Below are 27,893 nucleotides of genomic sequence, written 5' to 3'. Positions count from 1 at the left end.
CACCTCAGAGGCTGGAACCTGCTTCTGATTCTGTGTCTCCCTCTCTCTCTCTCTGCTCCTCCCCCTCTTGTACTCAGTCTCTCCCTCTCTCTTCCTCTCAAAAATAAATAAATATTTAAAAAAAAAATTTTTAAAGGAACCAGGAAAGTGAAAGTAATGTTTGTTTGTTTGTTTGTTTGGGTACCTAATTCGATGGTTCTAAGGATTTAAAGTTAAACTTCCTGATGTTTCATTCATTCTAAGATATCCTAACAGAACCAGGACTGGCATGATCGGTTTGGGGAAAGGGTGTTTTGTTTTGTTTACAGCTGAGGTGGCTAGACTGCAGTGTATCAATGAGGTAGCCATCTCAAGTAAGAGCTAAAAAGAGTAGGAACATTCATTGAGCGTTACAGTGTGGTCAGGTGCTTTTGCAAGGTGGGTGTGTATGACTCCTTCACTGATGAGAAAATAAAGACTTGGAGAAATCAAGCAACTTACTCAAGGCCTCAGATTGAGTAATAAGCAATTGAAGGTTTTCATAAGTGTGGTGAATCTGAACTCAAACCCACACCTCCCCAAACCTGTTCATTCTTTGTCCTGTCATGAAGCCACCCAAGCAAAATAAAGATAGAGAAGTGGCCGATGGAGACTTTTTTTCCAGGGAGTTTGGCTATAAAGGGAAGAAGGAAAAGCAGCTGGTAGTAGAATGGAGGACAAGGATAAGAGAGGCTATTGTTGTGTTTCTTTGGAGTAGACAAGATTGACCATGTTTAAGATGAAAAGTCCTCCTGGGGTGCCTGGGTGGCTCAGTGGTTGAGCGTCCGACTTTGGCTCGGGTCATGATCTCGCGGTCCGTGAGTTCGAGCCCCATGTCGGGCTCTGTGCTGACAGCTCAGAGCCTGGAGCCTGTTTCAGATTCTGTGTCTCCCTCTCTCTCTGACCCTCCCCCGTTCATGCTCTGTCTCTCTCTGTCTCAAAAATAAATAAACGTTAAAAAAAAAAAAATTTTTTTTTTAAAAAAAGAAAAGTCCTCCTTAAAGGTTGAAAACACACAGTCCAGAGCACATAGTAGGTGCTTACTAAATGGTTGTACTCAGTGCCAGTGAAGGAGTGAATAATCAACAGAACAGGGTCTAGAAGGACACGGGCAGTGATAAGAGCCAAGAATGCCAGTTAATATTAGTAAGAAAGATTGACATTTTTCCAGAGAACCAGGGGCAAAAAAAAAAAAAAAAAAAAAGAGTGAGCAGAATATAAGGAGGTTTTAAAAAGTTAAAATGAAGGATGAGTAGGGAGGGCCAGTTGGAGTGCTCTGCCTATTCTTAGTAAAATAAAAAGTAAAGTTATCTGTGGTGAAAGAGGAAGGCATGGGTGAGGTCCAGGAATGTGGGGAGCATTGAAACAGCCATTATGGTAAATGTGATAAGATCTCAGTGATATTTGGTCCTGAGAAAGTTCCTGTTCAGTTAGGTATAAATGAGTGTGCATCGGCATGCAGCTGCTAGGGGTTCCATTAAGTGTGCACCTAGTATTGTACAAATTACCTAGTGTAGGGTTCGCCAGTTCAGACTCTGGAAATACCAAAGAGCTGCTAGCGCTCTTCTTCCCTCTTGGGTGGGCAGTAGCTATGTGCCTGCCCAGGCCCAAAGAAAATAAAAGTCTAGATTCTGAGTTGCCAGTCCAATGGCTAAATCCTGGGGCAGGCATGTCATAATTCCCAAATAAATAAATGATGAACTTTATAAAGGATTTCAAAGTATGCTAAGTCAAGGTAACTTGGTAATGGTTTTATTTACAGGCCCCTCATCCTTGTGGGACCATCTTTTACGTTTATACAATACTTTGGGCTTTTCAAGATGCTTTCATGCCTATCAGCTCATTAACCCTTAAACCCTTGTGAAGTAGTTGAGATCCTATTACTACCACTCAACTGATGGAAAAACTAATTCAACGCAAAGATTAACTGATTTGCCAAAGACAAAGAGCTCTTTGGTGATGGAGCTGGTGGTAAAATCAAAGTTTTTTAATACCTGGCCCAATTCAAGACATCCCAAGAAAACCAAAGTTAAAAATACCTGGTCTAGGGTCAGGGTTTGGGTGCAATTGCAGGCCCCCAAGTATGATACAGTGTCCTTGGTTTTGTAAAGGAATCCATAGATTAAAAAGGGAATCAAGAACCACAATGCTACATGCTCCTCAGACCCCATGGGACACGAAGGCAATAGGTACCTTCTTAGTCAAAAGTCATAAATGTCAGAATCTCTGGGGTAGATTTCCTGAGACCTCATACATCTTCGTATTATAAGAGTATTGTGACAATATCTAGAAGCAGTATTTCGTTCGCAAAAAAACTGCAAAGTGTAAAGTTTGTATACTTTTGTTTGTTCCATTCTCCATAATAGGAGGACACTGCCACCCTCACTATGTCTTTTGTTAATTACCCCCTCACCTTCTCCCTACCCCATTTTTCTTCCCCCTCAGTTCTCTTTTTGTTTGCTAGTTTTGAGAGTTTTAGATCCTGACAAAATGTCACCCCTTTGGGCAGCCTGTGTTTCAGTGAATCTGGAGCATTCAGGGCAGAACCAGAGAATCCTGTGCACCACTGACTCACGGAGGGCCTAGTCGTTTCTTCCTGGTAATTGGTGCTGGCGTTCCAACCATCAGGCACACACTCAGGCCTGCCTGAGCAGGGGCGTTTGACTTGTGCAAGGCTTCTTCTGAGGTTCCAAAATTAAACAAGATGAGAATTTGAACCAAAGGTTGATAACCTCCCAGATTCTTGAGAGTTGTTTTCGTGTTTTTACATCCCTCTCCTTCATTCCCAACCCTTCCCATTTTTTTTTTTTTGTAACCAGTATGAACTGTCCTCTTTTACAAAAATAATCAGTTCTCTCTTATTTTGCCATTAGTCACATTTTTTTATTACGGTTAAGAATTTTATTATTAAGGGGTGCCTGGGTGGCTCAGTCGGTTAAGCATCCGACTTCAGCTCAGGTCATGATCTTGCAGTTCATGAGTTCGAGCCCTGCGTTGGGCTCGGTGCTGATGGCTTGAAGCCTGGAGCCTGCTTCAGATTTGTTGTGTTCCTCTCTCTCTGTTCCTCCTCCGCTTGCACTCTGTCTCTCTCTCAAAAATAAATAGATTAAAAAAATTTTTTTAATTAAAAGAATTTCATTATTAAAATTATTACATCTCTGGTGAAAGTTCAAAGGTTACAGCAAGATGCCAGTCAAGCTCCCACTTGACATTTTAGCAAAATGCCCCATATCTCCTTCTTGAAGCCTTGAGCTACTCCCAAAATGTCCAGGAACACAGTTCTGGGGATTCTGAGTTGGGATGAGAGTGGGCAGTAGGTTGCAAATTCACCTGATTAGTTTAATTTCCACTGAGTCATTCTGAACTGTCCAGGAGAGCAGTCCTAGGAGGCCCATATCCCTGCACGATCCTATCATTCTTTGAGGAATTCCAAATGATCTTGTCAGATCTAGTATTTTAAAACCACAGATCACCCAGGCAACAAACACCTCCTGAGCCTTCGGGGATAAGACCCATATTAGATCATTTTGGGGTGTTATCTCTCAGCTTACATCCTTAATTCTTTTTTTTTTTTTTTTTTTTTTTTTGAGAGAGAGTGAGCATGAGCAGGGGAGGGGGAGAGAGAGAGAGAGAGAGAGAGAGAGAGAGAGAGAGAGAGAGAGAATTCCAAGCAGGCTCCACATTGTCAGCACAGAGCTTGGTGCAAGGCTCAGTCTCATGAACCGTGAGATCATGACCTGAGCCAAAATCGAAAGTCATAGACTTAACCAACTGGGACACCCAGGCACCCAGTATCCTTAATTCTTAATGCACACTAAACTCTAAACTGGTCTTTTCCTTTATTTTATTTATTTCATATCTTCTAAGTCCTTTTATGACTTTATTTTGAATTCCTCAATTCCATTTCTTGAGACTTTTTCCTTGCTAGTCTGTGTCAGTCATCCATCTTTGGGGGCCCATCTTCCACTAGCTCTTGAATGTCCACTTTCCTGCTATCTGGTTTCCAAAATCAAATTCTGGTATAAATTATAAACTTAGCATCTAAAGCACCCAAATATGTGAGTATATGCTCCAGAATTACTTTACATTTTCCAGAGTTAGTTCTGCCCTACACGAAACTGAAAATAGTTGTACAAAATCACACTATGAGGAAAGGTATCAGTCAGAAAAGCTAGACTTACACTCAGATCTTTGGAAAGTATGTGAATACGTGCATTGGAACTTACCAGTAATGTCTACTTCCTTTCCTTGAGGAGCCACAGAACATAGCAGAAAGGGTGTAGACAGCATAGAAATTGACTAAAGTTCAAATTCTGGCTGCATTTAAACCCTACTTCTGTTGCTTCCAAACTCTCTGAACATGCGTAGTTTTCTTAACTTTTGAATGGAAACTAGAGAAGAACCCCATTGATTTATTGTAAAGATTGAATAAGATTAAATATGTAAAATGTCTAGAATGTGCTGGGTCAAAAAAAAAAGTGATTACTTAGTGTTGTTGTTATCAGTCTCAGAAATGTCCTATAGATTTCTTTTTTCTGTTTCCTCTTTATTTTATTATAATTCAATACCCACCCTCTGCTTTCTGTAACAACAGACTAGATTTTTGCTTTTGAGAATTCCAATATCATTAATTACATCTTAGCATACTTTAAAAGTCCAGAAAGAGATTTCAAAGCCAACCATACATTAAGGTAAGCCTCCTGTTGTTGTTTTTTTTCCCCAGAAAAACAAAGATGATTTTTCCTTAGAATTATTTTGTATACATGCAAATATATCCCTTGTAGGATTTGAAAGTGACCGCAGATTTTGCAAAGCAAAATGTTTCACTGCTAAATACTAGTGTAATATAGGAAGACTTTAGTTTAGGTTCCCCCAAGTTTGATGAGGAGCAGAACACTTGAATAATTAATTTAGTGCCTCATTAAGCCTTTCAAATTATCTCTGGCAATTTTCCAAAGGTAATTTTTAAAAAATCCAACCAGTCCCTCTCTGTCTCTCAGGGGCACTTTGCCCCAGTTCCACCACATCCTCAGTCAAACCCTTCCCTGGCGGTGGTTAGAGGGCAATGCCAGGGGCCCTCCCTGAAGGTCCAAGTCCAGGGGGAAGCCAGCACACCCCTTTCTGGGTAGCTCAAGTTATTATCACTAAGGAAAGGAGAATAGATGCCAAGCAAGCAGAAGGTCAGGGGCCTGTCACAGACGCCCCACCAGAAAGTCTCAGAAGCCTGTGCAAAAATGAAAAAGTAGTACATGGGTTTTGGGATAAGTCACGTTTTAGTGTTTCCAGTGCATTGTTTCCCCAACCATGTCTATAACTTCTTACCTCCAAGCCTTAGATCACTTTCAGATGGTAATGCCCCCAGGTCGTCAAAATCTTTTCCATGAAAAGATAAGTCACAAATGGATGAAAAACATTTTTCTTCTTTTTAGACAACAACTTGTTAATTTCCACCTATAGTGGCTTATTCTCCGTGCGTACAGCTTTCAAATCACTTATGAATCAATCAAACCATATTATTTATAAATTGAAATGTCATTTTCGTCTGTGAAATTCACTAGAATTTAAAAAAATTTTTTTAATGTTTATTTACTTTTGAGAGAGAGTGAGAGACAGAGTACAAGTGGGGAGGGGCAGAGAGAAGGAGACACAGAATCTGAAGTAGGCTCCAGGCTCTGAGCGGTCAGCACAGAGCCCGACACAGGGGCTCAAACTCATGAACCGTGAGATCATGATGGGAGCTGAAGTTAGTCGCTTAACCGACTAAGTCACCCAGGCGCCCCAAATTCACTAGAATTTTTAATGTTTATTCTATGATAAAAGAGTCATTTCAAGTCAGTAATAGCCCATTAGATAAATGGTGACGAGACATTTGGTAAATGATTTAAAAGCAACAGCAGTAGCAACAAAACCCATAAAACTAGATCCCAACCTCACACCTAACTCCTAACCCCAAAATAAATTTTTCATAGTTTCAAAGAGTTGAATGTTAAAAAATGAGTCCAAAGAGAAGTAGAAAACAATGTAAGGTTAATAATTATGTGTTCTTGTGGCGTCTGACTGGCTCAGTCGGTGGAGCATGCAACTCTTGATCTCTGGGTTGTAAGTTCGAGCCCCACATTGGGCATAGAGATTGCTTAAAAATAAAATCCTTAAAAATAAACTAAAAAATAATTATGTATTCTCAGGGCAGGGATGGCCTTCTTAAACATAACTCTAGTGATAGAAGTTATATATAAAAGAATTTATTCACTGAATCAGAGAAAAGGCAGTAAGTCTTATATATCAAACAAGTTTAACTTTACTGATTACAAAAATGGGATGGAAAAATATTTCTAACATAAATAGAATCAGTTGGAAAATTTTATTTATCAGATTTGCAGGGGAACTAATTCTCTCTACCAGCCAAAGAAGCTTTTTATATGTCATTTAAAACCCTGCCATTAGCCCTTTAAGGTAATTTACAGTGAAGTACTATATTTCCTTCAAAGGTTTTGAAGACTTTTGGTTTTATTGGTTGAGGCATAGTTTGGTTTATGTTTTGTGGTTTGTTTAGTTGTTTGTTTTCCTTTTTGTTGTTGGGAGTTTTTTGGTATGAATAGGCAGAAGCAGGAGCCGTAGCAGCCTGATTCTTATATTGTTTGTCCATATAAGTGGCAAAAAGATTAATACCCTGAATAAAGAGGTTCTACTAGCCACTAAGAAAAAGCAAATACTATTCTGAAAATAGGCAAAGTGGGGCGCCTGGGCGGCTCAGTCGGTTAAGCTTCTGTCTTTGGCTCAGGTCATGATTTCACAGTTCATGGGTTCGACCTCCCCATCAGGCTCTCTGCTGTCAGCACAGAGCCTGCTTAAGATCCTCTGTTCCCTTCTCTCCCTCCTCCTCCCCCGCTCCTACTCTCTGTCTCTCTCAAAAAATAAACATTAAAAAATTTTTAATAAAATAAAAACAGCCAAAGGATTTGAGTAGATAATACAATTAAGATGAAAAATGGTTATAAAAATGAAAAGATGGACCTCAAAGACATGTAACATTAAAGGAAAACATTTTTCAAGAATGCATCCCCTTTTCCTCTCAAAAAAATTGCCCCAAAATTAGGAGGACAAGAAAAACAAACCGCATATTTCGGGAAAGTAGGCAACATACATAATTCCAATGCATAATGTATAAAATCAGAAAGGGTCAATGCAAATTGGGGAGATACAGAGACATTCTATTCATGATATAGCCACAAGAACCTACGAATTATAAGCATGATATGCTGGTAAATTTTTAACTAGTTCTCTAAGAAAGAGTGTGTGTATGTGTGTAATGTTTATATACATACATGTATTAAATTTTTTGGTATTAAAGATGCATGGCACATAATATATAAATAAGAATAAGTTATACAATATTCTTTATTGATAATTCCATATGGCCAATTGTTGATTTTTGCCAGTCTCTTGTGCCTGTAGCTAACCTATGGTTGACATTAAGCAATGAGTGTCTTCCAACCTGAATGTTGATTATTATTTTCATTTATGTTAACAAGATGAATGAGAAACAAAGATATATGTCAGAAGTTCACTCATTTGTCAATGATGTGAGTGAATATTTTGCTGAGTTTGTATAATAGCTTTCAAATACTGGAAAATATTTCTTGAATGTTTTATGCTATTTACCATGTAATAGGTATAGAAACAACATGCTTTTAAGTTTAATCTGCATGATAAGCATTTCCTCCATCACTTTCTTATACCTAATAATCAACAGAACAATAATGAAAGTTATAGTTCTCGTTTATTTCCACGACCTAGCTACTCCCATTATGCCCAAGTTCAATCTACCATAGTGAGGTCACTGAATGCAGAATAGGGAAGAGATGCCAACAGTATACCATTAGATGGTCTTTCCACCATTTATTAGCACTTCTCATAATTTTATATGTATTTACTTCTTATCTATCTCCTCAAATCCGTAAGAGCAGAAATGTGCGGCTGCTTTTTCCTCCATTGTATCCTAGTGCCTAGAACAGAGTTTGACACACAGTAAACATTCAATAAATACTTGTTAAATAAAAAAAAAATGTTCAACTTACTATATGCCAGGTACTGTCCTGAGTGCTTTATGTGTATTAAGTCTAACATCCTCACCGCAACCCTATGAGGGGGCACTATTATGATCTTCATTTTACAGATGAAACCAGAAGTGACTTACCCAAGTCACCCAGCAGGTAAGTGGTGGAGCCAGAACTTAAACCTGAGCACTTTGGCTCCAGATCTTGGACCCTTTTGAGAGATGCATTCTCTCAATGCATCAGAGCCATGACGCTGACAAAGAGACATCTCCGAATGTCAGATATGTGGCAGACTTTACAAGCAACCACGGCACATTAGAACAAGCGGACAGGGATGATAGTTATGCTGGAACCGATTCATTATCTGACAGGTTCGGTTTTGTAGGAAATCTTTACAGACATTTTACAGCACTGTTGGAAATTGTGGGAAGTGAGAAAAATCTTTGTAAATGACAAAGTAAGACAGCTGTTAACTCCAGGAAAACAGTAAGTTGAATGAATAAGTAAATGCAATTAGAGTACCCTACTTGATTCAGAGAAGCACAATATTTACCTAGTCATGATAATGAAAACCATGAACATGGATTTAATCAAAAAAAAAAAAAAGTTATTCTTTTGCTACGCTGGAAAAGGAAAGGGAGGAGGGAAAATACCTACATCTAGCAAATCGAAAATCAATAATTTTTTCAAGCAGTAGCTATGTGTATCTGTGTGTGTGTGTCTGTATATGAAGGCAAATGCAAAAGAAACATCTAAAATGTTGGAAGTTTTGGTATTTGATATTGATATTTTGATAAAATGAAATTAAAGCAAAAGGTAGAAGTTTTCCATACTATTGTCAAGTTCAAAACATATGATGCCAATGTTGGCAAAAACATGTGAAAATCAGCACTTTCCTATACTAAGTGATGGAGCCAGCAGTTGGTATCACTCCAGAAAATAATTTGTATTTTGTATCAAAGTCTTAAAAAAAGTTTTTTGACCCAGCATTTCCACTTAATAGAATCCATTCTAAGAAAAAACTTTAAATATGTGCAAAGACTAAGTCATTTTTTATTATAGCAAAAAAGAAAGGAATTAATGCAAATATCCAATATTAGAGCCTTAGTGTGTTTTTTTTTTAAATCATGGTAGAGTTGCATAAAGAAAAATTGTCTAGTTACTAAAAATCATATTGTAGTTATATTAACCTGGAATTATATTTATGAACAATGAGAAAAATTTTAAACTGATAACAAAATACCAAAATGGTCCCATTTTGCTCCTCTGCCATAAAAGTATGTGTTTACACTAAAATGTTTTAAAATACATGGAACTCAGTAGCTATTGCTGGGTGATGATTTTATGGGTGATTTATATTTGTTTGATTTTGCTTGTCTTTATATTATAACCTCTACTATATATATGATTTACTTGTGAGATTGTTTAATAAACTTCAATATTGAGAAATCACACATGAAACAAAATACATCTTGTCATTAATGATTCAAGGAAATCTTTGAAAACAAGTAAGAATGTGTTACCAGTATCAGACACAAAAACTAAACGTCTTTCGTCTAAAATAATGAGTCTGATGAAAAACCATCTACATGTTTTAAATCATAAAGAATGTCATATTAAAGTTGATGTAGGCTTCTTCATAAAGTCCAGAATATTAAAACTAAAAGTTACAAAAGTTTCAAAAAAGTAAGGTTCTTTTTTTGTTTTGTTTTGTTTCACTTTTCATTATGAAATTTGTCACCCATATACTCAATACCTAGATTTAACAATTGTTAAGCTTTTCCTAAGCGAAGTAGAGAAAGTCCTTTTAATAATGGGAATTAAAGAAGTTATCTATCTCAAAAAAAAAAAAAAAGAAATATTTATCAGCATCACTAGTCAATATGGAAATGCAAATCAAAAGCACAATGAGATATCACCTCACACATGTTAGGATATCTATTATCAAAAAGACAAGATATAACAAATGCCAGGAAGTGGAGCAAAGGGAACACTTGTCTACACAGTCGGGAATATAAACTGGCACAGCCACTATGGAAACCAGTATCGACTTTCCTCAGTGAATTAAAAGTAGAACTGCGTATGATCCAGCAATCCCACTTCTGGGTATACATCTAAAAGCCACAAAATAATTATCTTGAAGACATATCTGTATTCTCATATTTATAGCAATATGATTCACAACAGCCAAGGAATGGATACGACCTAAGTGTCCATCAATGGATGAGTGGATAAGGAAAATGTGGTAGATATATAAAGTGGAATATTATTCCACTTAAAAAAAGAAGGAAATCATGTTATTTGTGACAACATGGATGAATCTGAAGGGCACTATGGTAGTGAAATAAGCCAGAAAGCCAGACAAGGACAAAGCTCACATGGTATCACTGATACGTGTAATCTAAACAAAACAAAACAAAAAGTCAAACTCATAGAAACAGAGAGTAGAAAAGTGGTTTTCAGGGGCTAGGGTGGGGGAACTAGGAAGAGGTTGCTCAAAGGGTACAAACTTTCAGTTATAAGATGTGTAAGTTCTGAAGATCTAAAGTAAAGCATGGTGACTATAGTTAACACTGTATTGTATAACTGAAATTTGTGAAGAGAGTAGAACTTAAGTCTTCTCACCCTCTGCCCCCCAAAAAGATAAACACGTTAGATGATGGATGTGTTTATTAACTCAATGGGGAAAACCCTTCAAAATACATACATATATCAAATCATCCTCTTATAGACATTACATATCTGATAATTTTACTTGTGAATTATACCTCAATAAATCTGAAAAAAATAGAAAATTTAAATGCCACGTTCTGTGGTACTTAGAATATTAGATTCTTTAAAGCATTAATTCAACCTAGGATGCATTTCTTACGTTTTTATATTTAAGATCTTCATTTCTGCATACTCAGAATAGCTGGCTCTTGTGTTTTGAAGATTTATCTTAATTCATGGTATTTTTTTCCTCTGCTTCTTAGGTACCAACAAAGGCCAAATGTGTTACTCAACTACTTCCCTCCCACCACCTCCACCGCCCCATCCAGCCAGCCAACCACCATTGCCAGCATCTCACCCAACACAACCGCCAGTCCCAAGTCTACCTCCCAGAAACATTAAGCCTCCCTTAGATCTAAAGTAAGCAAAGATTATTTTGCTATTTCTTTGTCGGTCTCTTGCCATAGATTTTCAAACTATGCTTGGCTGAACGCTGAGAGTTCCGTGGTAAACTGCGCGGGCCACACATGTGAGCAGATGCAAGGAGAAGGAAGGGCTGAGCAGGCTGCTCTCATACCCCCACTTCCTTGAGCAACTCTTGTTTTATGTTTTTACCGTGGTTTTTTTTTTTCCTTAGGAGTTCATTCGAAAAAAAATTCCAGCGCCTTTTTAAAAGTTTTGAAACATTCCTCAGGTTAGCACTACAACTATCTCTTCCACCATCACCACCACTGCCCCCACCATCACCACCACCACCACCATCATCACCAGCACCACCACCACCATCCTTAAAGTCACCACCATTATCATCACCACCATCAAATCACCTCCAGCATTACCATTATCATCATTACTACCGCCATCATCACCACTATGGCCATTATCACCACCATCACCACCACCAGCATTATCGACACCGTCACCACTATTATCACGAGCACCAGCACCACAATTTACTGACTACTTATGACTTGTTAGGAACTTTATATATATACGTGAAAAATGTTTTCCTCATTTCACAGATGAAGAAATGGGAATTTACAGAGGTTGAGTAACTTCTCCAAGATCACACGGGAACGTAGAGTAGAAATTTGAGGCAAGGTCAGTCTAAGTCCAAAGTAAACATGTGCTTTTAACCACTCTGCTAAATAACCTCTTTAAGCAAAAAGCGCAGCTTTTCTCTCAGGCTTCAGATTTTTGGCAGTGTGTTTAAAAACTAAGAAACTGTTATTCAAGCCCACTCCTGCTTTTCTTAGATGGTGCTTTCTAGAAAGGTCAAGACTGTATGGGTTGCTATGCACAAGTTTTTTATCCATGATTGACCAGAATAGCTGGTTGAGGAAAAAGCAAACAGAAAGTTGGACTAGAATGAATGCCGTTTTAAAAGGAAATAATTGGATAACGGCAAGTATAAATCCTTATGGCAAGTTAGACTGTATCTTCCTTTTCATCTTCTAGAAAATTGCTTTACTTCGTTCTCCTTGAACACAAATAAGCAATATCCCAAAATATTTGGCAACAGTTAATTTTTCCTCCACTTCAATTCTTTACCAGACTGATGTTCTTTACATTTAATGTACTTAATATTTGTAATCCATATAATAGAATCTGTTAATAATGTCTTTATATTGAAAGTACTTCATATCCATAATCTATATAATAGAATCTGTCAATATCGATGCCTGATTGCCAGCTTTCCTTTATTGATAATGATCATAGTTTAGAGCAGAGGTTGAAAATAGGTAGCCACCACTATGTTTCACTTTATTGTGTTTGTTTGGAGTATAAATGCAGAAACTAGAAAGTGTTAGAGCAGCATAGTGGCTATTATCTTATTTGTGGCCCGCAATATGCATTTATATTGACTTCGTGGCCTTCGTGGCCTTCCAGGCATTTGATTTTAAGAATTCTAGTTGAAAGACTCTAATACCCCATGTATCTTGCTACCAAATAAGAGTTTAAGCCATCTGCCTACTAACATGTAAATGCTAAATAAATATTTGATTAGTTAAAACAACTAATTAACATGTGCTCTTACATACACTTGACTTCTATAATTATTTTGCTTTCACATGTATTAAATTCCATTTCTTGGAGTGCCTGAATGGCTCATCAGTTAAGCATCTGACTCTTAATTTTGGCTCAGGTCATGATCTCACACTTGGGAGATGGAACCCTGTGTTGGGCTCTGCGCTGAGCATGCAGCCTGCTTAGGATTCTCTCTCTCTCTCTCTCTCTCTCTCTCTCTCTCTCTCTCACTCACCCTCACTCCCTCTCTCAAAAAATAAGTAAGTAAATAAATAAAATTCTGTTTCTTTTCCCTAATTTTTTTCCTAGTCTGATAAATGTAATCCATTAAATCATGATCTTAGTACATTTGAATATTATTATGTGACCTATCCCAGTTACTGGCTTCACTTGTATCCAATTCTAGTGAGAAATTTTAATAAATACCCTAAGCATGAATCCCCGAAAATATATAAGACATGAAGACGGATAATTATGTGATTGAAGAAACTGTGGAGAAGAGGAGTATTCAGCACTATTCTTGCTATATGGGGAGTTACCAAGGCCACCATATATTTGATGATTCGTTTAAAGGATGCAGAGGACCAGCAAATAGTAGTACTCACGGCTAAGATTTATCACAGTGACACTGTCCTTCTGTGCCTGGGAGGGACATGCTGAGATTTCTCCTTTCTCCAGCTTTGCAAATGTGTAATGCTGCTTCCCAGGCAGCCCATTAGAGACAAATGTTTATTGAGAGTTGGTCACATAGACACCTTTTGCCTATTCACTACCGAAATACCAGACTTCTAGAAGGAGAGGAGGTTTTCACCCTAAGTCACATTGTCTATACAGTCTAGGCACAACAAATCACTCTTATCAGGCAATTTTTCATATCAGTGTAGAGAATTTTTTAGAAGCTGAATTCCCAGATGCAAGCCAAGGGCCAATCATGGTGTCAGATTCTTCTAGAATGAGTAGCTTCAGGCTTGCGATATTAATTCTTTTTGGCATACCTACTCCAGAATCCATACCTACTCCAGAATCCATTTTGATATGGTGGGGAATAAAGAGTTGTTTACAGAAGAAAGGATTTCAAGAATAGTCCTATAGCCTGTACTACAAATTTATAAGAATGCTCGTCAATTTCTCAGGTTTTTCAGGAAATTCTTGAAAAAGTTGAAAGGGGTCTTCCAACCAACAAGACTCAAATTTTTTTCTTGTAATACTGTTTGCATCAGAAATTAGCAAAATCCACCAATTGTAATAAGCGTTACCTCATCCCTATTAAGAACTCCTAATTAGAAAGTTGGATTCGTCTAAGAGTTCCTGACTCCACAAAATGCATACACTCAGGAGAAAGATGAAGAGAAACAAGAGTCTTCTTGGATGTTATACTGCCTAGACAAACAATTATTGGGGAATCTGAAAGTTAATTGTCAGATGGAGAGATTAGAGTGAATGAAAGCTAAGGGACATTTACAATTTTTTTTTAAAGTAAAAATGTGGTGTGTAGTGAAAGACTTTCAGACTCCCATCAGAGAGCTTAAGTAAATCCCAAAATGAAGAAATATCTGGGTCAGAAACTTACCCCCAAGTAGGGGAAGTTAGATGAGATACAAAGAAGAAATAAGAGCAAAATGAGTCTTGATATTCAGGCTCAAAAACTCATATTTCATGTGAGAGGGAAATTTACAGGATAAATCTTTAAGTAAAATTGTGAGATAGGGGTGTTCCTGTGCTTTTCCCCCTGCTGCCACCCTTTAAAACACACGCATGGGTGTTTTCCAGAGGCTCTCTCTACCAGCCTGCAAATGCCATTCCTCCCCTCACTGGTCAAAGGCCACTCTCAGGTCAAGCTCTAATAGATTTTTTTTTTTTTTACCTTCACTCAAGAATTGTTCTTTTGAGACACTACTTTGTGCTTTTGTAATAGTAGTTCAGGAAATATCAGTGAACAAAGTAAAGGTTCCTGCCCACATAGAACAGGGTGCAACAGACAAAAAGAACAAAAATAATAAACAGGCCAAGGAGATAGTATGTTTGGAAATACTAGGTAGGAGAAAAGAGAGCAGGGTCAGGTGGTGTAGTGAGAGGGTGGGGTTAGGGACAGCATGTGGCAACTTTAAGAAAGGTGAGGGTAGCTCCCGTTATAGGCAGTTATACTTGAGCAAAGACTCAAGGAAATGAGAGGGGTAGGCTTGCGGATAGCTTAAGCAAGATCATTCCAGGCAGAGAGAACAGACAGAATAAACGCCTAGAATGTTCAAGGACTAGGAAGGAGGTAACTGGAGCTGGAGTAGAGTGAGCAAGGAAAGGAAGAGTAGGAAAAGATTTAGCTTGTGTAGGGCCTTGGGTCATGGCTGACATCGTGGTTCTTCTAAGTGGAATGATAACCACTGAAAAAGGTCGAGCAGAGCAGTGATGTTTTAAATTATGTTTTATCAAGATCACCTTAACAACTGTATGAAAAGAGACAGTAGGCAAATGAAACAGAGACACTAGTCAGGCAGATATTGCTGAAAGACAGACACAATATCGTGATAGCTGTAATCAAAATGGTGGCAGTGGAGATGGAGAGAGGTGTCCAGATTCTGAATATATTTTGAAGGTAGAGACAACAGAATTTGGATCTGGGGTCTGAAGGGAAAGGAGAATCAAAGAGGGCTGCGGGGTTTTTGCCTCGAGCAACTATAAGGATGATGTTTCCTTCAACTGAAATGAGAGAGGCTAAAAATGAGCAGGTTTGGGAGTGGGGAAGATCAAGAAGTCATGGCTACTTTAAGCTTGAGGATCTTTTAAACATCCAAGTGGAGATATTGAGGCGGTAATTGGGTATAAGAAGTGAAGAGTTTAGGAGAAAGTTCTCGTTTAAAAACATAATAAATCAGGGAGTCATAGGCATATATTCCCCACTTAGAATCATGAGACTTCGAATCACCAAGGAAATGAGGCGGCTGGGTGTCTCAGTCGGTTAAGTGTCCGACTCCCGATTTCGGCTCAGGTCATGATCTCCCGGTTTGTGGGTTGCGCTGACAGTGCGGAGCTTGCTTGGGATTCTCTCTCCCTCTCTGTCTGCCCCCCTACTTTTTTCTCTCTCTCTCAAAATAAATAAACTTAAAAAAAATCACCAAGGAAGTGAGTATAACTAGAGAGAAGAACCGAGGCCTGGGGCACTCCAACTCTACTAGCCTCGGAGAAGAAAAAATGAGCAAAGGGGGATAAAAAGGAACAACGAATAAGATAGGAAGAAAACAAGAGTGTGGTGTCCTGGAAGCCAAGTAAAGGGAGTATTCCCAAGGAGAAGGCAGTGATAACTGTGTCAGCTGCTGCAGAAGGTCAAATAAGTGAGGACTGTGAAGGTCCAGTGTGGGTGAAGTCTCCTGGAATCGAGCTTGACTGAAATAGCTTTAGAAGACCAAGAAAGGACAGGAATTGGAAAGAGCAACGGTAAACAACTCTATTTGAAGAGTTGTTCTCTTTCTCAAGGAGAAAAGGGAAGCAAATGAATGGAGCGGTAACTGCTGGGAAAAAAGGAATTGAGTTTTTTTGTTTTTTTTTAAGATGCAAGAAATAGCAGCGTGTCTGCATGCAGTGAGAAAGATCTAGTAAAGAGAGGAAAATGATAATGGCGGCCAGGGGAGAATTCTCGAAACAAGACTAGAGCAACTGGGAAGTAGTGTTCAGGTGAGGGAGTGGCTTCCCAAAGGAATAAAGAACTGAAAGGTTTACAATCTTCTCTAGGGTGGAGTCTGTGTTGCTTAAGGCAAAAAAGCGAATTTTTAATTGGTATCAGGGAAGGAATTTCAGGAGATAGGGTGGCCTTTTTCACCTACCTCCCAGGAAGACACTTGTAATGACATCATTCCGATCAGGATGCCTTAAGAATGTAGAAGATTGGAGGCAGAGGAGAATCAGAAATAATAATCATCTTTAACAATACAGTAGTTGCGACCAAAGTTCTATTTTATTTTAAATTGTACTGTTTCCCCACCTAGTGGTGAGAAGTCAGCTAGCTACATTTTCTGCTGTTACTCAGACATCTGAAGAGAAACTGAAACCCGTCGAAAGAGCTCATGTATCATTATTAGTGTTCAGGTCAACATCTTTTTGTGTAACACGTTTCTTGGCACCGTCGTTAAAGATTATAATTTTTTTTTAATTTTTTTTAATGTTTATTTATTTCTGAGACAGAGAGACAGAGCATGAAAGGGGGAGGGGCAGAGAGAGAGGGAGGCACAGAATCGGAAGCAGGCTCCAGGCTCTGAGCTGTCAGCACAGAACCCAACGCGGGGCTCGAACTCACAGACCGCGAGATCGTGACCTGAGCTGAAGTCAGACACTTAACCGACTGAGCCACCCAGGCGCCCCAGATTAACTATAATTTTAACAGCATAACTAATTCTTCATGTGAAGACAGAACCAACAGTTGAATATTTTGGTATACAAAACAAATTCCATGATTATTAATAGCAACGAGACAGGAAAAGTGAAGTAATAAGAAATAATAAATAATGGGAAGTGACTAAGGTTTGAAGAGGGAGAAGTTCAACAGTTCTTACTGTGAGATCACTCGTAGCCAGCTTCAGAGTTTATTGGCTCTAAAATCAGACGAAAAGTCAGAACTTACACCATTATAACATTTTATTAGTTATAAATTCTTAACATTCTCTGGAATTTGAGACTTGCCCTATCAGACGGGCACTCCCGGGTGGGCTTACCTAGCTCCATTTAGAAAGCACTGGCTGAAGCGAGTCGTACTCTTTATAAGTCCTCCTGCGTTCAATACAGGAAGACATGTTCCAGAGAAAAGTTCACAGAGATTTTATTCTCAGCAACAGCAGGTATAGAACAAAGTGTTGTGTGACTTTCTTCTTTAAAAAACACAAACAAAACCAACAATTAAAAGCTAAAGTCATGAATAGCAAATAAGATATAAAGGTCAACAGCTTTACATCTTTAAGTCAGGAAATAGAGCACATTAGAGCTTTCTAAAAATGATGGACCTGATACTGAGTTAACTTTGCCTTTCCTATGTAATTCTGCACGCCACAGTGTGAAACTAAAGAACTCGTGAGAGGTCCTCGTGAACAGACACAGGGTTATAACAACCGATAAACTTCCTTTTCTTCTCCTTTACCTGCTCCCTCTGCTTACAGTCTGTGCCACTATGGGTTGTGACTGGTTTCATTGTTTGCCTCCAGGGGCAGAGTTTCTCAGAGCCTGCAGCACTATTTTTTTGTTTTTTAAATAATTGGTGACTATTTTTTTAAAGTTTTTACTTATTTATTAGAAAGAGAGAGAAAGAGAATGAGCCGGGGAGGGGTAGAGACAGAGGGGGACAGAGGATCTGAAGTGCGCTCCGTGCTGACAGCGAGGGGCCCAATGCAGGGCTTGAACTCACAAACCTTGAGACTATGACCTGACCCAAAGTCGAGGCTTAACTGACTGAGCCACCCTTTCGACCCGGCAACAGTTTAATCTCGGTTTATTCATGACATTCACCTACCTCGTGTTTTTCCCTTTTATTCTTCACTTTCATTCTTATACAATTTCATATCTATTGAACATTTGCATGTTATAGATGGTGAATTCAGACTTATGTAAACTAACATCTACACGCTATCGTGTTAGGTCTATGAACCAATGTGTGCATGCAAACATTATCTGTAAGTGATTAATGGTTTGTATAAACGTGCAGCCGCATATGTATGAAAGTGCTATGCAGCTACTCTCCATTCTGCACATATTTGTTACTCATCCACCCAAGTGTTTTAGGAAGTAAGCTGCAAGTCCAGTAGTCCTTTTGACTTAATTTTTTTTTTCAAAAATGATAATAAACAGGGGCGCCTGGGTGGCTCAGTCGGTTATGTGTCCGACTTTGGCTCAGGTCATGATCTCGCGGTTCGTGAGTTCGAGCCCCACATTGGGCTCTGTGCTGACAGCTCAGAGCCTGGAGCCTGCTTCCAATCCTGTGTCTCCCTCTCTCTCTGTCCCTCCCCCACTCACACTCTGTCTCTCTCTCACTCTCAAAAATAAATAAACATTAAAAAAAATTTTTTTAATGATAATAAACAATTCACTTTCATAACAAAAGTTAATGGGGACAAAATTAATTCATCACAAAAAATCAAAGTCTTATTCATGACTGGAATTATTCTAATAGCTTTCTAAAAATGATAGTCAGTCATAATAATAATAACATAATAATAATAAACTAATAATAAACTAGCAAAGTGGCAATCTCTTTCATCAAGGGGATTATAGTCTCATAGTAGGAAGAGACACTTGCAAGCAATTGCTTTATAATTATAGTAACACAGAATAATCAGTATAATGAAGCAATGTATGACACATCGAAGCAGCAACCATGTGGGCTTAAGGCATCAGAGATAACTTCACAGAGGAGGGAATGTTTAAACAGAGCCTTAAAGATGAAGGAGGGCCATAAGCAGATGATGAGAAGAAAGATTATCCTAGAAAAGGAAAAGAAAGCGAGCTAAGCACAGAGCAACAAGAAACCAGAGAGTGTTCAGAGAGTGAGTCGGTATTAATACATGAAAAGAAGATGAGAGAAGAAGAAATAGCCGCTGGGGTGGCTCAGTTGGTTAAGCGTCTGACTTAGCTCAAGTCATGATCTCATGATTCATGAGTTCAAGCCCCACGTCGGGTTCTGTGCTGACAGTTCAGAGCCTGGAGCCTGCTTCGGATTCTGTGTCTCCCTCTCTCTCTGCCCCTCCCCCACTCACCCTCTGTCTCTGTTTCTGTTTCAAAAATAAACATTAAAAACTATTTTTTAAAAAAGGAAGAAGAAACAGGAAAAACAAAACTGTAAAAGAATAGGGCTGGGCATAAGAACTTTGTATACCATGAAAGGGCTGTAAATTTTATTCTGTAGAATGTCAATATATTTTGACGTCTAAGGTATTTATGTCTTGTGCTTTTAATTAATACTCAATTCATTAAAGTTAATGAGGCAAAAGTCTAATTTATTTTAGGTACTTAAGTTCACATAATATAACTTGCTATCTTATTTATACATCTAGTAATTTTTATTTAATAAGAACAATTACTTTCAGGGGGATCATTGATTAATGATTAGACAACTCAGGTTAAATTCTTTCAAATGGATACTTACGTTAAAAAATTTAGTTTTAATTACCCCCTTACATGTTTTATGTTGCATGGATAAATCTATATATTGAATTTTTTTAAGCATTTCAAAAACCTGACTGAACAAATTTAATAACTGCAAATCCTCTCAAGAACTTAAGTGACTCTTACAAATCTGTTAAAGCACATCCAGTTCTCTTAAATGTTCACTTGTATTTTCTATGGGATTTTTCTTATATTTTTTAAGAAGCATATTTAGTTTGAAAAAACTTATAAAAGGTGAATATGTAAAAGGCAGAGAGAAGAGTAAACTGAACCTCCATGTCCCCTACACCAACTTCAACAATTATAAATTTATCACTAGTCTTGTTTCATCAATACCCCTACCCACTTCCCTCTTTCATATTATTTTGAAGCTAATACAAAATATTCATAAATATTTTAGTAGGTATCCCTAAAAATTAGACTTTATATAGTAATATAAAAATCAAGTCCATGTTCAAATTTCCAGTTGTCTCTTAAATTGAGTGTGTGTATGGTTTTTTAAATTTGTTTGAAGAAGAATCCATATAAAGTCTGCACATTTTCATTGGCTTATACGTTGGTAATTCTCTTTGAAGCTACAAGTCTACCCTCTATAACTATATTTATCTATTTATTGCAATTTATTTGTTGAAGAAATCAAGCTCTTTGAGGGGACTATAATTATCCATAGTCTAGATCTTGCTGAATGCTTTCCTATAGTTTAGCTTGTATGTTCCTCTATTTCCTATAAATTGGTAGTTGGAGGTAAAGGTAGCTTGACCAAATTTAGTTCTAGTTTCTTTGGTCAGATTACTTCCTAGGTGATGGTATATTCTTTTATCAGGAGGCTGTAAAGTCTGGTTGACTCTCCTTTTTTGTTATGAGAAGACATTGACACTCAATATTGACACGAATCCATACTTTTCAACTACACTAAAAAGTCTAAATAACAAATTTTAGTTTGACACATCTAATTAAATATTTGCTAGTGTAACAAATATCTTAAATATTACAAATATTTAAAATATTGAACACTGGGGCACCTGGGTGGCTCAGTCAGTTGGCAATCTGATGTCAGCTCAGGTCATGATCTCACAGTTTGTGAGTTTGAGCCCCATGTTGGGCTCTGCAGTGACAGCTCGGAGCCTGGAGCCTGCTTAGGATTCTGTGTCTTTCTCTCTCTGCCCCTCCCCTGCTTGTGTTCTCTTTCTCTCTCACTCTCTCTTTCTCTCTCAAAAATAAGTAAACATTTGTAAGTAAATAAATAAGTAAATAAATAAATAATATTGAACATAGGTTCATTGTCCCCATGACTGTAAAACTTGTTTCACAAATTTTTGTACCATGGGTTTGACTTACTTCATCATTTCTGTATTTTATTCTGAATTTTTCAAGGACTAAAAAAAAAATCACTAAGGGAAACAAGCGTCTTGTCATCATCAAGTTAATGAATTGATTAATTGGGCCTTTACACTTAACCTAAATTAAAAGCTAAGCATATATAAGTTAAATTTTTAAATTTCAATTTGTTTAAAAAGTAAGTTTATTGGATCAACAATCGATGACCACATATGTTTACCATCCCGGGTGGAGACTGAGACACGTATCTATGGCAATTCTTCCTGAGCCTCAAGTGTGCCCACCGAGCTTGTTTGATGATCTAAGGGATAACGAGGCATTTCCAGCCCAGATTCTTCAATGGGGTTGGCTTTGTAACCAGCATCTCTTGGGTTCTTTAAGTGGCTTGAGTAGTGAACATGAGAGTGATATGATCACATCTGCATTAGAAAATGTTGGCAGTGGTGTGGAGAAGGGACTGTAAGGATGGAGAAGATGGAGAGCAATGCTCATCACTGGAAGCCAAGGCAGATGGCTACTGCAAGAGTCCACACTAGCGATAATAGAACTCTGTTCCCCTGTCCACCAGGAAAGAGAAGAGAGATGGAGAGTGGGGCCATGAATTAGAGGAGACATTAAATATATGGAACTGACAGAACATGATTAATTTGGTAAGGGACTGAAGAAGAGTGAGCAAGAGAATGCCTTTAAGGCTTAGGTGGATATGTGGAATCGTGGTGCCATTCACTAAGATAAGAAACCTAGTAGGAAAAACAGGTTTGTGCTGGGACAGAAGAGGAAAGCCTCTGTTTCTGCGATGTTAATGTAGCACTGGCTGTGGAATATCCAAGATGTGTGTATGTGAGTCTGAAACTCGGAAGAGAGGCCGGCCCTGGAGATGTCAATACGGAAGTCACCAACACTAAGAGAACAAGTGCAGCTGTGGGCATATGTGAGGCCATTCAGGGACAGGGGTAGAGTGGAAAAAGAAAGGAAACCAAGACCAGAACACAAAGGAATATCATCACTTAAAGGGGGAAGTCAGAGGCAAGTAAACCCACAAAGGAAATTGTGGGATGGTGGTTAGAAACACAAGTGAGCCGGGAGAGATCTCTTACGGAAACAAAAGAGACTCCAGGAAAGCAAAATGGCCAATATTGTTAAGGGCCACAAAGTAATCATGTAAGATTATCATGGAGAGGTATCCAGTGGATTTGGTAAGTAAGTTCTTTAAGAGTGGTTTCAGCGAAGGATTGGCAAAAGAAGCCAGAACGTAGTCATGAAGAAATGAGCAAGAGAAAAAGAAGTCAAGTCTGTGAGCCCATACAGCCTTCTCCATGTTGGCTGGGAAAGAAAGGACTATCTGTATCTGTGGTAATGTGGAGAATTGAGAAAGGTAAAGAGAAGATTTTGGACTTTATGAATGAGAGTAACTGGGGCTGAGAGAGAAAGCAAAGTATGAGATATTTAGGAATGGGAAATGAAAGTAGAAGAATAATAATAATAATATAAAAGATACAATGACATACAGAAGAAAGAAATGGGGCAAAACACTGATAATTTAGATAGAATTCAGAACACAGGTGGAAGGAACTTTGGTAGATAGCAGGTAAGCATAAGTTTGGGTTAAAGGAATGTATTTTCTTAAGAATATATTTTCTAAAGAGAATATATTTTCTTGCTCTATTATCTGTGAAATAAGAAACAAGATCATCTGGTTATAGGGGAGATGAGAGGGACAGGAGATTTAAGGAAAGTAGTGACGGTTTTGAATAGCCTTTGAGAAGGATGATGGGAAAGAAGGTTCATTAGGAAAAGGTATATGAAATTACAGAAGAGTGTTGAGGATAAAGTTGAGATCGAATGTCAATTATTTGTAATATCCAGAATCAGTGAAATGGCAGTTTTCTCCAGCTATGCTAATCAACCTGAGAATAAAAAATAGAAAATATAGATGGTTCCATCAATCATTAGGGATTTGTGGGGCCCAGGTACTGATAACTGTGAAGAGCAATTGGAGTGCAGTGGCACTTAGAGTCCAAGACACAAATGATGGAAGTAAAGCCAGAAGGAGAACCTCTGGAAAGAAGGAGTCAAGGATTAGAACTGATTCTCTTTGGCATCTATACCATAAAACCAGTCAAATGCCTTCAGAATCCCAGAATTGAATTATTTATATACTTCCATTTTAACAGAAGACATATTACTACCCTGAGGCAATGGATTGATTATATGTGTCCACTGTGAATGGACAGAATTGTCCTCAAGCTCCCCTATTCTTTTTTTTTTTTTTTTGCCTCAGTAGCAGCATAAATATGAGGCTAAAGCTCATTCTAATAACTTCTGAAGTTTTAAATCAGAGCTGAAGTTAAAGACAAAAGAATAATTTAAAATATGATCCTTTTAGTCTTTTTCCTTTTTCATTGTACGGCGAGCATCTATTTGCTCCATTTTTACTTTTTCTTCTTTCTTGTTTTCAGAAGCGCTGTAAATGAAGAAAATCAAGATAGTGTCATGCACTCTGATGGTAAGAGGCACAAAGATATTTTATTTATTTATTTGTTACCTCAGATACAGAAGTGTGAGTTAATCATTTGGATAGGATCATTATTGGGCCATTGTCATCACTGGTCCCTGCAAAACCACTCTCTTGTTTTACTTATGTGTGTATTCCCTTTTATCTCCATGATCCCTTCCCTTTCCTCTGCTTCCCTTACCAGAGACAAATATTTTAATACATTTAATGTGTGTGTGTGTCTGTTTGTACATATTCTTTGCATACTGTTGTATGTGTGTATATATTTGAATTTACATAAACAGTATGTTAGAACTCACTCTGCTCTTTTTTTTTTACACTCAGCATAATATGTTTTACGGGTCCCACCCATGTTGCTATATGTATATTTAATTTGTTAACTACTGTATAGTACTCCATGGTATGTATCCTATGCATTTGCATTTTACTTCCAGTTCACTGGTACTTACAAATAATAATTCAGTGTACATTCTGGTCCGTATTTCCATGTGGACCTCCAAGAGGCTTTCTTTAAAGTATATATATCTAGTAGTGGAATGGCTGTTTGTAAGCTATGGAATATTCATGGAATATTCTAGTACTATGGAATTAGGACTAGAGTGCTCTCCAGAAAAGCTGCATCTGTGTGTATTCACATCAGCAGGGCATGAATATTCCAAGATGCCTACCTTTCACTAGTGCCTGGTATTATTTAGCTTTCCAATTGTTTTGAGTCTTATATGTATAAAATAATATCTCACTTCATTTTCATATCTCTGCTTGCAGTTGAGTCTGGGTACTTCAGTTGTGTATTGGCCTTTGTGTTTTCCTCTTCTGTAACTTGCCACTTCATATCCTTTGACCACTTTTTTCTTAGAGTTGGTATCCTTTCCCGGCTGACTTTCAGGAGCACCTCTGAATTTCAGATATTAATCTCATGTCGGTTGCAGAAATTGCAACTATCTTCTCTCATCCTATCCATTGTCAATTAACCCAAGCTTCCCATCACCGAACATAAATAAATTTTGATATAATCAAATTAATTAAACTCTGCATTGTAATTTGTTTTAAAGTTTTACTTAAGGAGTCCTATCCCTAAAAAATAAAACTATTATCTTCCTCTTTATTCTATGAACTTTATCCCTTATATTTGAGTCTTTTCTCCTTATATTTGCAGTCCACCTTTGAGGAATTAGTAGAAATCCAGATTTATTGCCTCACCTAGGGAACCATTTTTCCCGTTACCATATTCCGAAATCCATCATTTTCTCAATAACTTCTAATGCCATCTTTATATTCCATTAACTCTACAGGTGTGTATATGTCTATGCACGTATGTGTGTGTATTTGTGTGGGCAATACATGTGTATGAAAGAGTATACGTAAATTTATGCATCCGTCTCTGAGTTTTCTGCTGTATTTCATTGGTCTATGTGTTTCTGTACCAACCCCACACTGTTTTTATTATTGTTGCTCTAGATTATGTCTTAATATCTAATAATTAGGTGATACTACTAAACACTTGGATAGTAAAGGATCTTTTTTAAAAAAATTAACTTTGGGGCACCTAAATGGCTCAGTGGGTTAAGCGTCCATCCTACTTCGGCTCAGGTCATGATCTCATGGTGGGTTTGAGCCCTGCATTGGGCTCTGTGCTGACAGCTCAGAGCCTGGAGCCTGAAGCCTGCTGCAGATTCTGTGTCTCCCTCTCTCTCTCTGCCCCTCCCCTGCTTGTGCTCTCTTTCTCTCTCTCTCAAAAATAAGTAAACATTAAAAAAAAAGAAGAAGAAGAAGCTATCAGTTTAAAAAAAAACTTAATTAACTTTATTTGCTTGATACATGGAAACAAATCCTTGGGAACAAATAAGTCAAAAAGAACAAACCAGTTGTGATTTTCTGGTAATACCTTTGTTCCACATTAGCCCACAAAAGCAAATGTGCATGCCTTTCACAAAGAGGTTAAAATGTCTTCATTATTTTTTGGCTTTTGTGTTATTTTATGAAAGCCAATGAAATGGTTTTACAATTAAATTATAAGTATCAAAGAGGCCATAGTAAAGATCTAAACCACATATTCTATTTTGTACTTCTATGTGTTTTATAGAGCAGAAGTTGTGTTAGATTATGAACAGTTTTGGATAGATTATGTCTAATAATTCTGTAGTAAACTGCTTTTTAATTAAAGTATATTGAATTTTATTCTTTTTTTAAAACATTTTAGGTACTGGAAACCTAGATGAGGTCAGTTTTTTTTCCCCCTTCTTATATTATATTGCTTAACTAAAATATTTAACCATTCCTGTGATTTATGTTCTATTGATATAAACCAGCAAATCAAAATTGTTATGGGTAATAATGATATTTTTCAATTTATAATATTACTTCATCTAAAATTCTTGGGACATTAAACACCAAACATTACATTGACTCACAGTAATTTTTTAGCACTGAACGTAAACTTAAGTCTGGCTGGACATCTGAATTATATAGCAGAATATAAAATAAGATCTTTTTGTGCTTACTTTTCCAGTGTATCTCTTTAAGGGAAAAAATATTTTAAGCAAGACAAATTTACATACACTTACATTTATGATTGTTTTACTACGTATTTGATCAATGTAATATGTGTATGTTCCCTTTTTTAGGAATTAAAATTAATCATTATTAATGTTTTTCTTGGCAGGAACAAGACAGTGAAGGAGAAACCTATGAAGACATGTATGGGTTACATTTTTTACCGTGATTTTTCTGCCTAAAATGAATATTATGATTTGTATGAGGGAGAATAGATGGATATTCAACACTAAGGGGAAAAAGCTTTATTGTTCAAATGACTGGCATATAATGATAACCTTTATTTCAATACAAAGGACTAAAGATTCTTTATTTGCCTAAGAATTTCATGGAAGACTCTTAAAAATGTTGTTCTGTGAGAGGCCAGAGACTTGCAGCTACTGGATAGACCACAGGCAGGGAATCACGGAGCTAGGAATCTGTATTTCTTGTTCTCAGTGTGTCCTTGGGCAAATGAATTCATTTGCATGTTACAACTCCCCCATCGAGGCAGTGCTCCACCTCACCAGGGTGCTCTGAGAAATAATTTACCACAGCATCAGATGACAAAGTGTCAACCTGCTACAGCAGAAAGATGTTTAAAAGAATAGCTCCAAAACAGGCTTCCCCATAGCCCAGGACTAAGAAATTTCTTGGAAAATGAGTGAAAGGAGAAAGAAATATGTTATTTTCTCTCTTGTTGATTCAAATATCTTAATTTGCTCTACCTAGTTCTTAAGCAATGAATTCTCACTAAAGTTTCTGAGCTAAGGTTTGCATGTATGTCCATGTGCATGCCCTGTACCTGGGAGTGCATGCACGTGAAGGGGGGGGGGGGGGCAGAGATCAATTCTATTCATGCCCATATGCAGAAAGAACAGGGTCTTTATATATACGCAGTGTCTTCCGCTTGCTGGCACAGGGTGTAAGTGGAAACAGAGCCTTTGGCAGGTATCCCCACTTGTATGCCTCCTACTGGTTTTAAGAACAATCTCACACGCCCAGTAATTTTGACAACTCCTGGCTTTTCACCTTCGTCTATACTTGAGATACTGTCTCCTGGATATGTGAGCCATAACACATCAATGCTCGCAAGTGCCAAAACAACTTAACAATTTTTATCCACAGAGAAGCAACCAAAGAAAGAGAGAAAAAAAGGGAAAAGGAGGAAAAGAAGAGATTAGAACTGGAGAAAAAGGAACAGAAAGAGCGAGAAAAGAAAGAACAAGAAATAAAGAAGAAATTTAAAGTAAGAGCTTGCTTGCTGATGGGTAAAAAAAGAGTGATCTCTCTATGATTTTCACGCAAAAGGGACACCACACCATTCTTGAAAACTTACATGGTGGGAGAATTACTTAGTTATTGTTTCCTTAAAAAGTAACTACTTGGGGCGCCTGGGTGGCTCAGTCGGTTAAGCGTCCGACTTCAGCTCAGGTCACGATCTCGCGGTCCATGAGTTCGAGCCCCGCGTCGGGCTCTGGGCTGATGGCTCAGAGCCTGGAGCCTGCTTTGGATTCTGTGTCTCCCTCTCTCTCTGCCCCTCCCCTGTTCATGCT

At 37.8% G+C, this 27,893-nt stretch overlaps 1 protein-coding gene across 5 annotated transcripts in view; it reads left to right on the top strand.

The window, feature by feature from the left end:
• The window catches only part of FYB1 (FYN binding protein 1), a 161,895-nt gene that overhangs the window by 100,779 nt on the left and 33,223 nt on the right, over positions 1-27,893 (top strand). For all 5 annotated transcript variants that reach the window (XM_078445107.2, XM_060637630.3, XM_060637637.3 and 2 more), the window contains exons 3-7: positions 11,051-11,207; positions 23,750-23,796; positions 26,006-26,025; positions 26,468-26,502; positions 27,466-27,586. In XM_078445107.2, the coding sequence (XP_078301233.1) occupies positions 11,051-11,207; positions 23,750-23,796; positions 26,006-26,025; positions 26,468-26,502; positions 27,466-27,586 (380 nt within the window). The remainder of the gene's footprint in view (positions 1-11,050; positions 11,208-23,749; positions 23,797-26,005; positions 26,026-26,467; positions 26,503-27,465; positions 27,587-27,893) is intronic.

This window comes from Panthera onca, chromosome A1, assembly GCF_046562875.1.
Source record: "Panthera onca isolate mPanOnc1 chromosome A1, mPanOnc1 haplotype 2, whole genome shotgun sequence".
NCBI classification, from domain to species: Eukaryota; Metazoa; Chordata; class Mammalia; order Carnivora; family Felidae; genus Panthera; species Panthera onca.
Note: the sequence above shows the minus strand (reverse complement) of the source record. Positions and strands in the feature narration are given on the sequence as shown.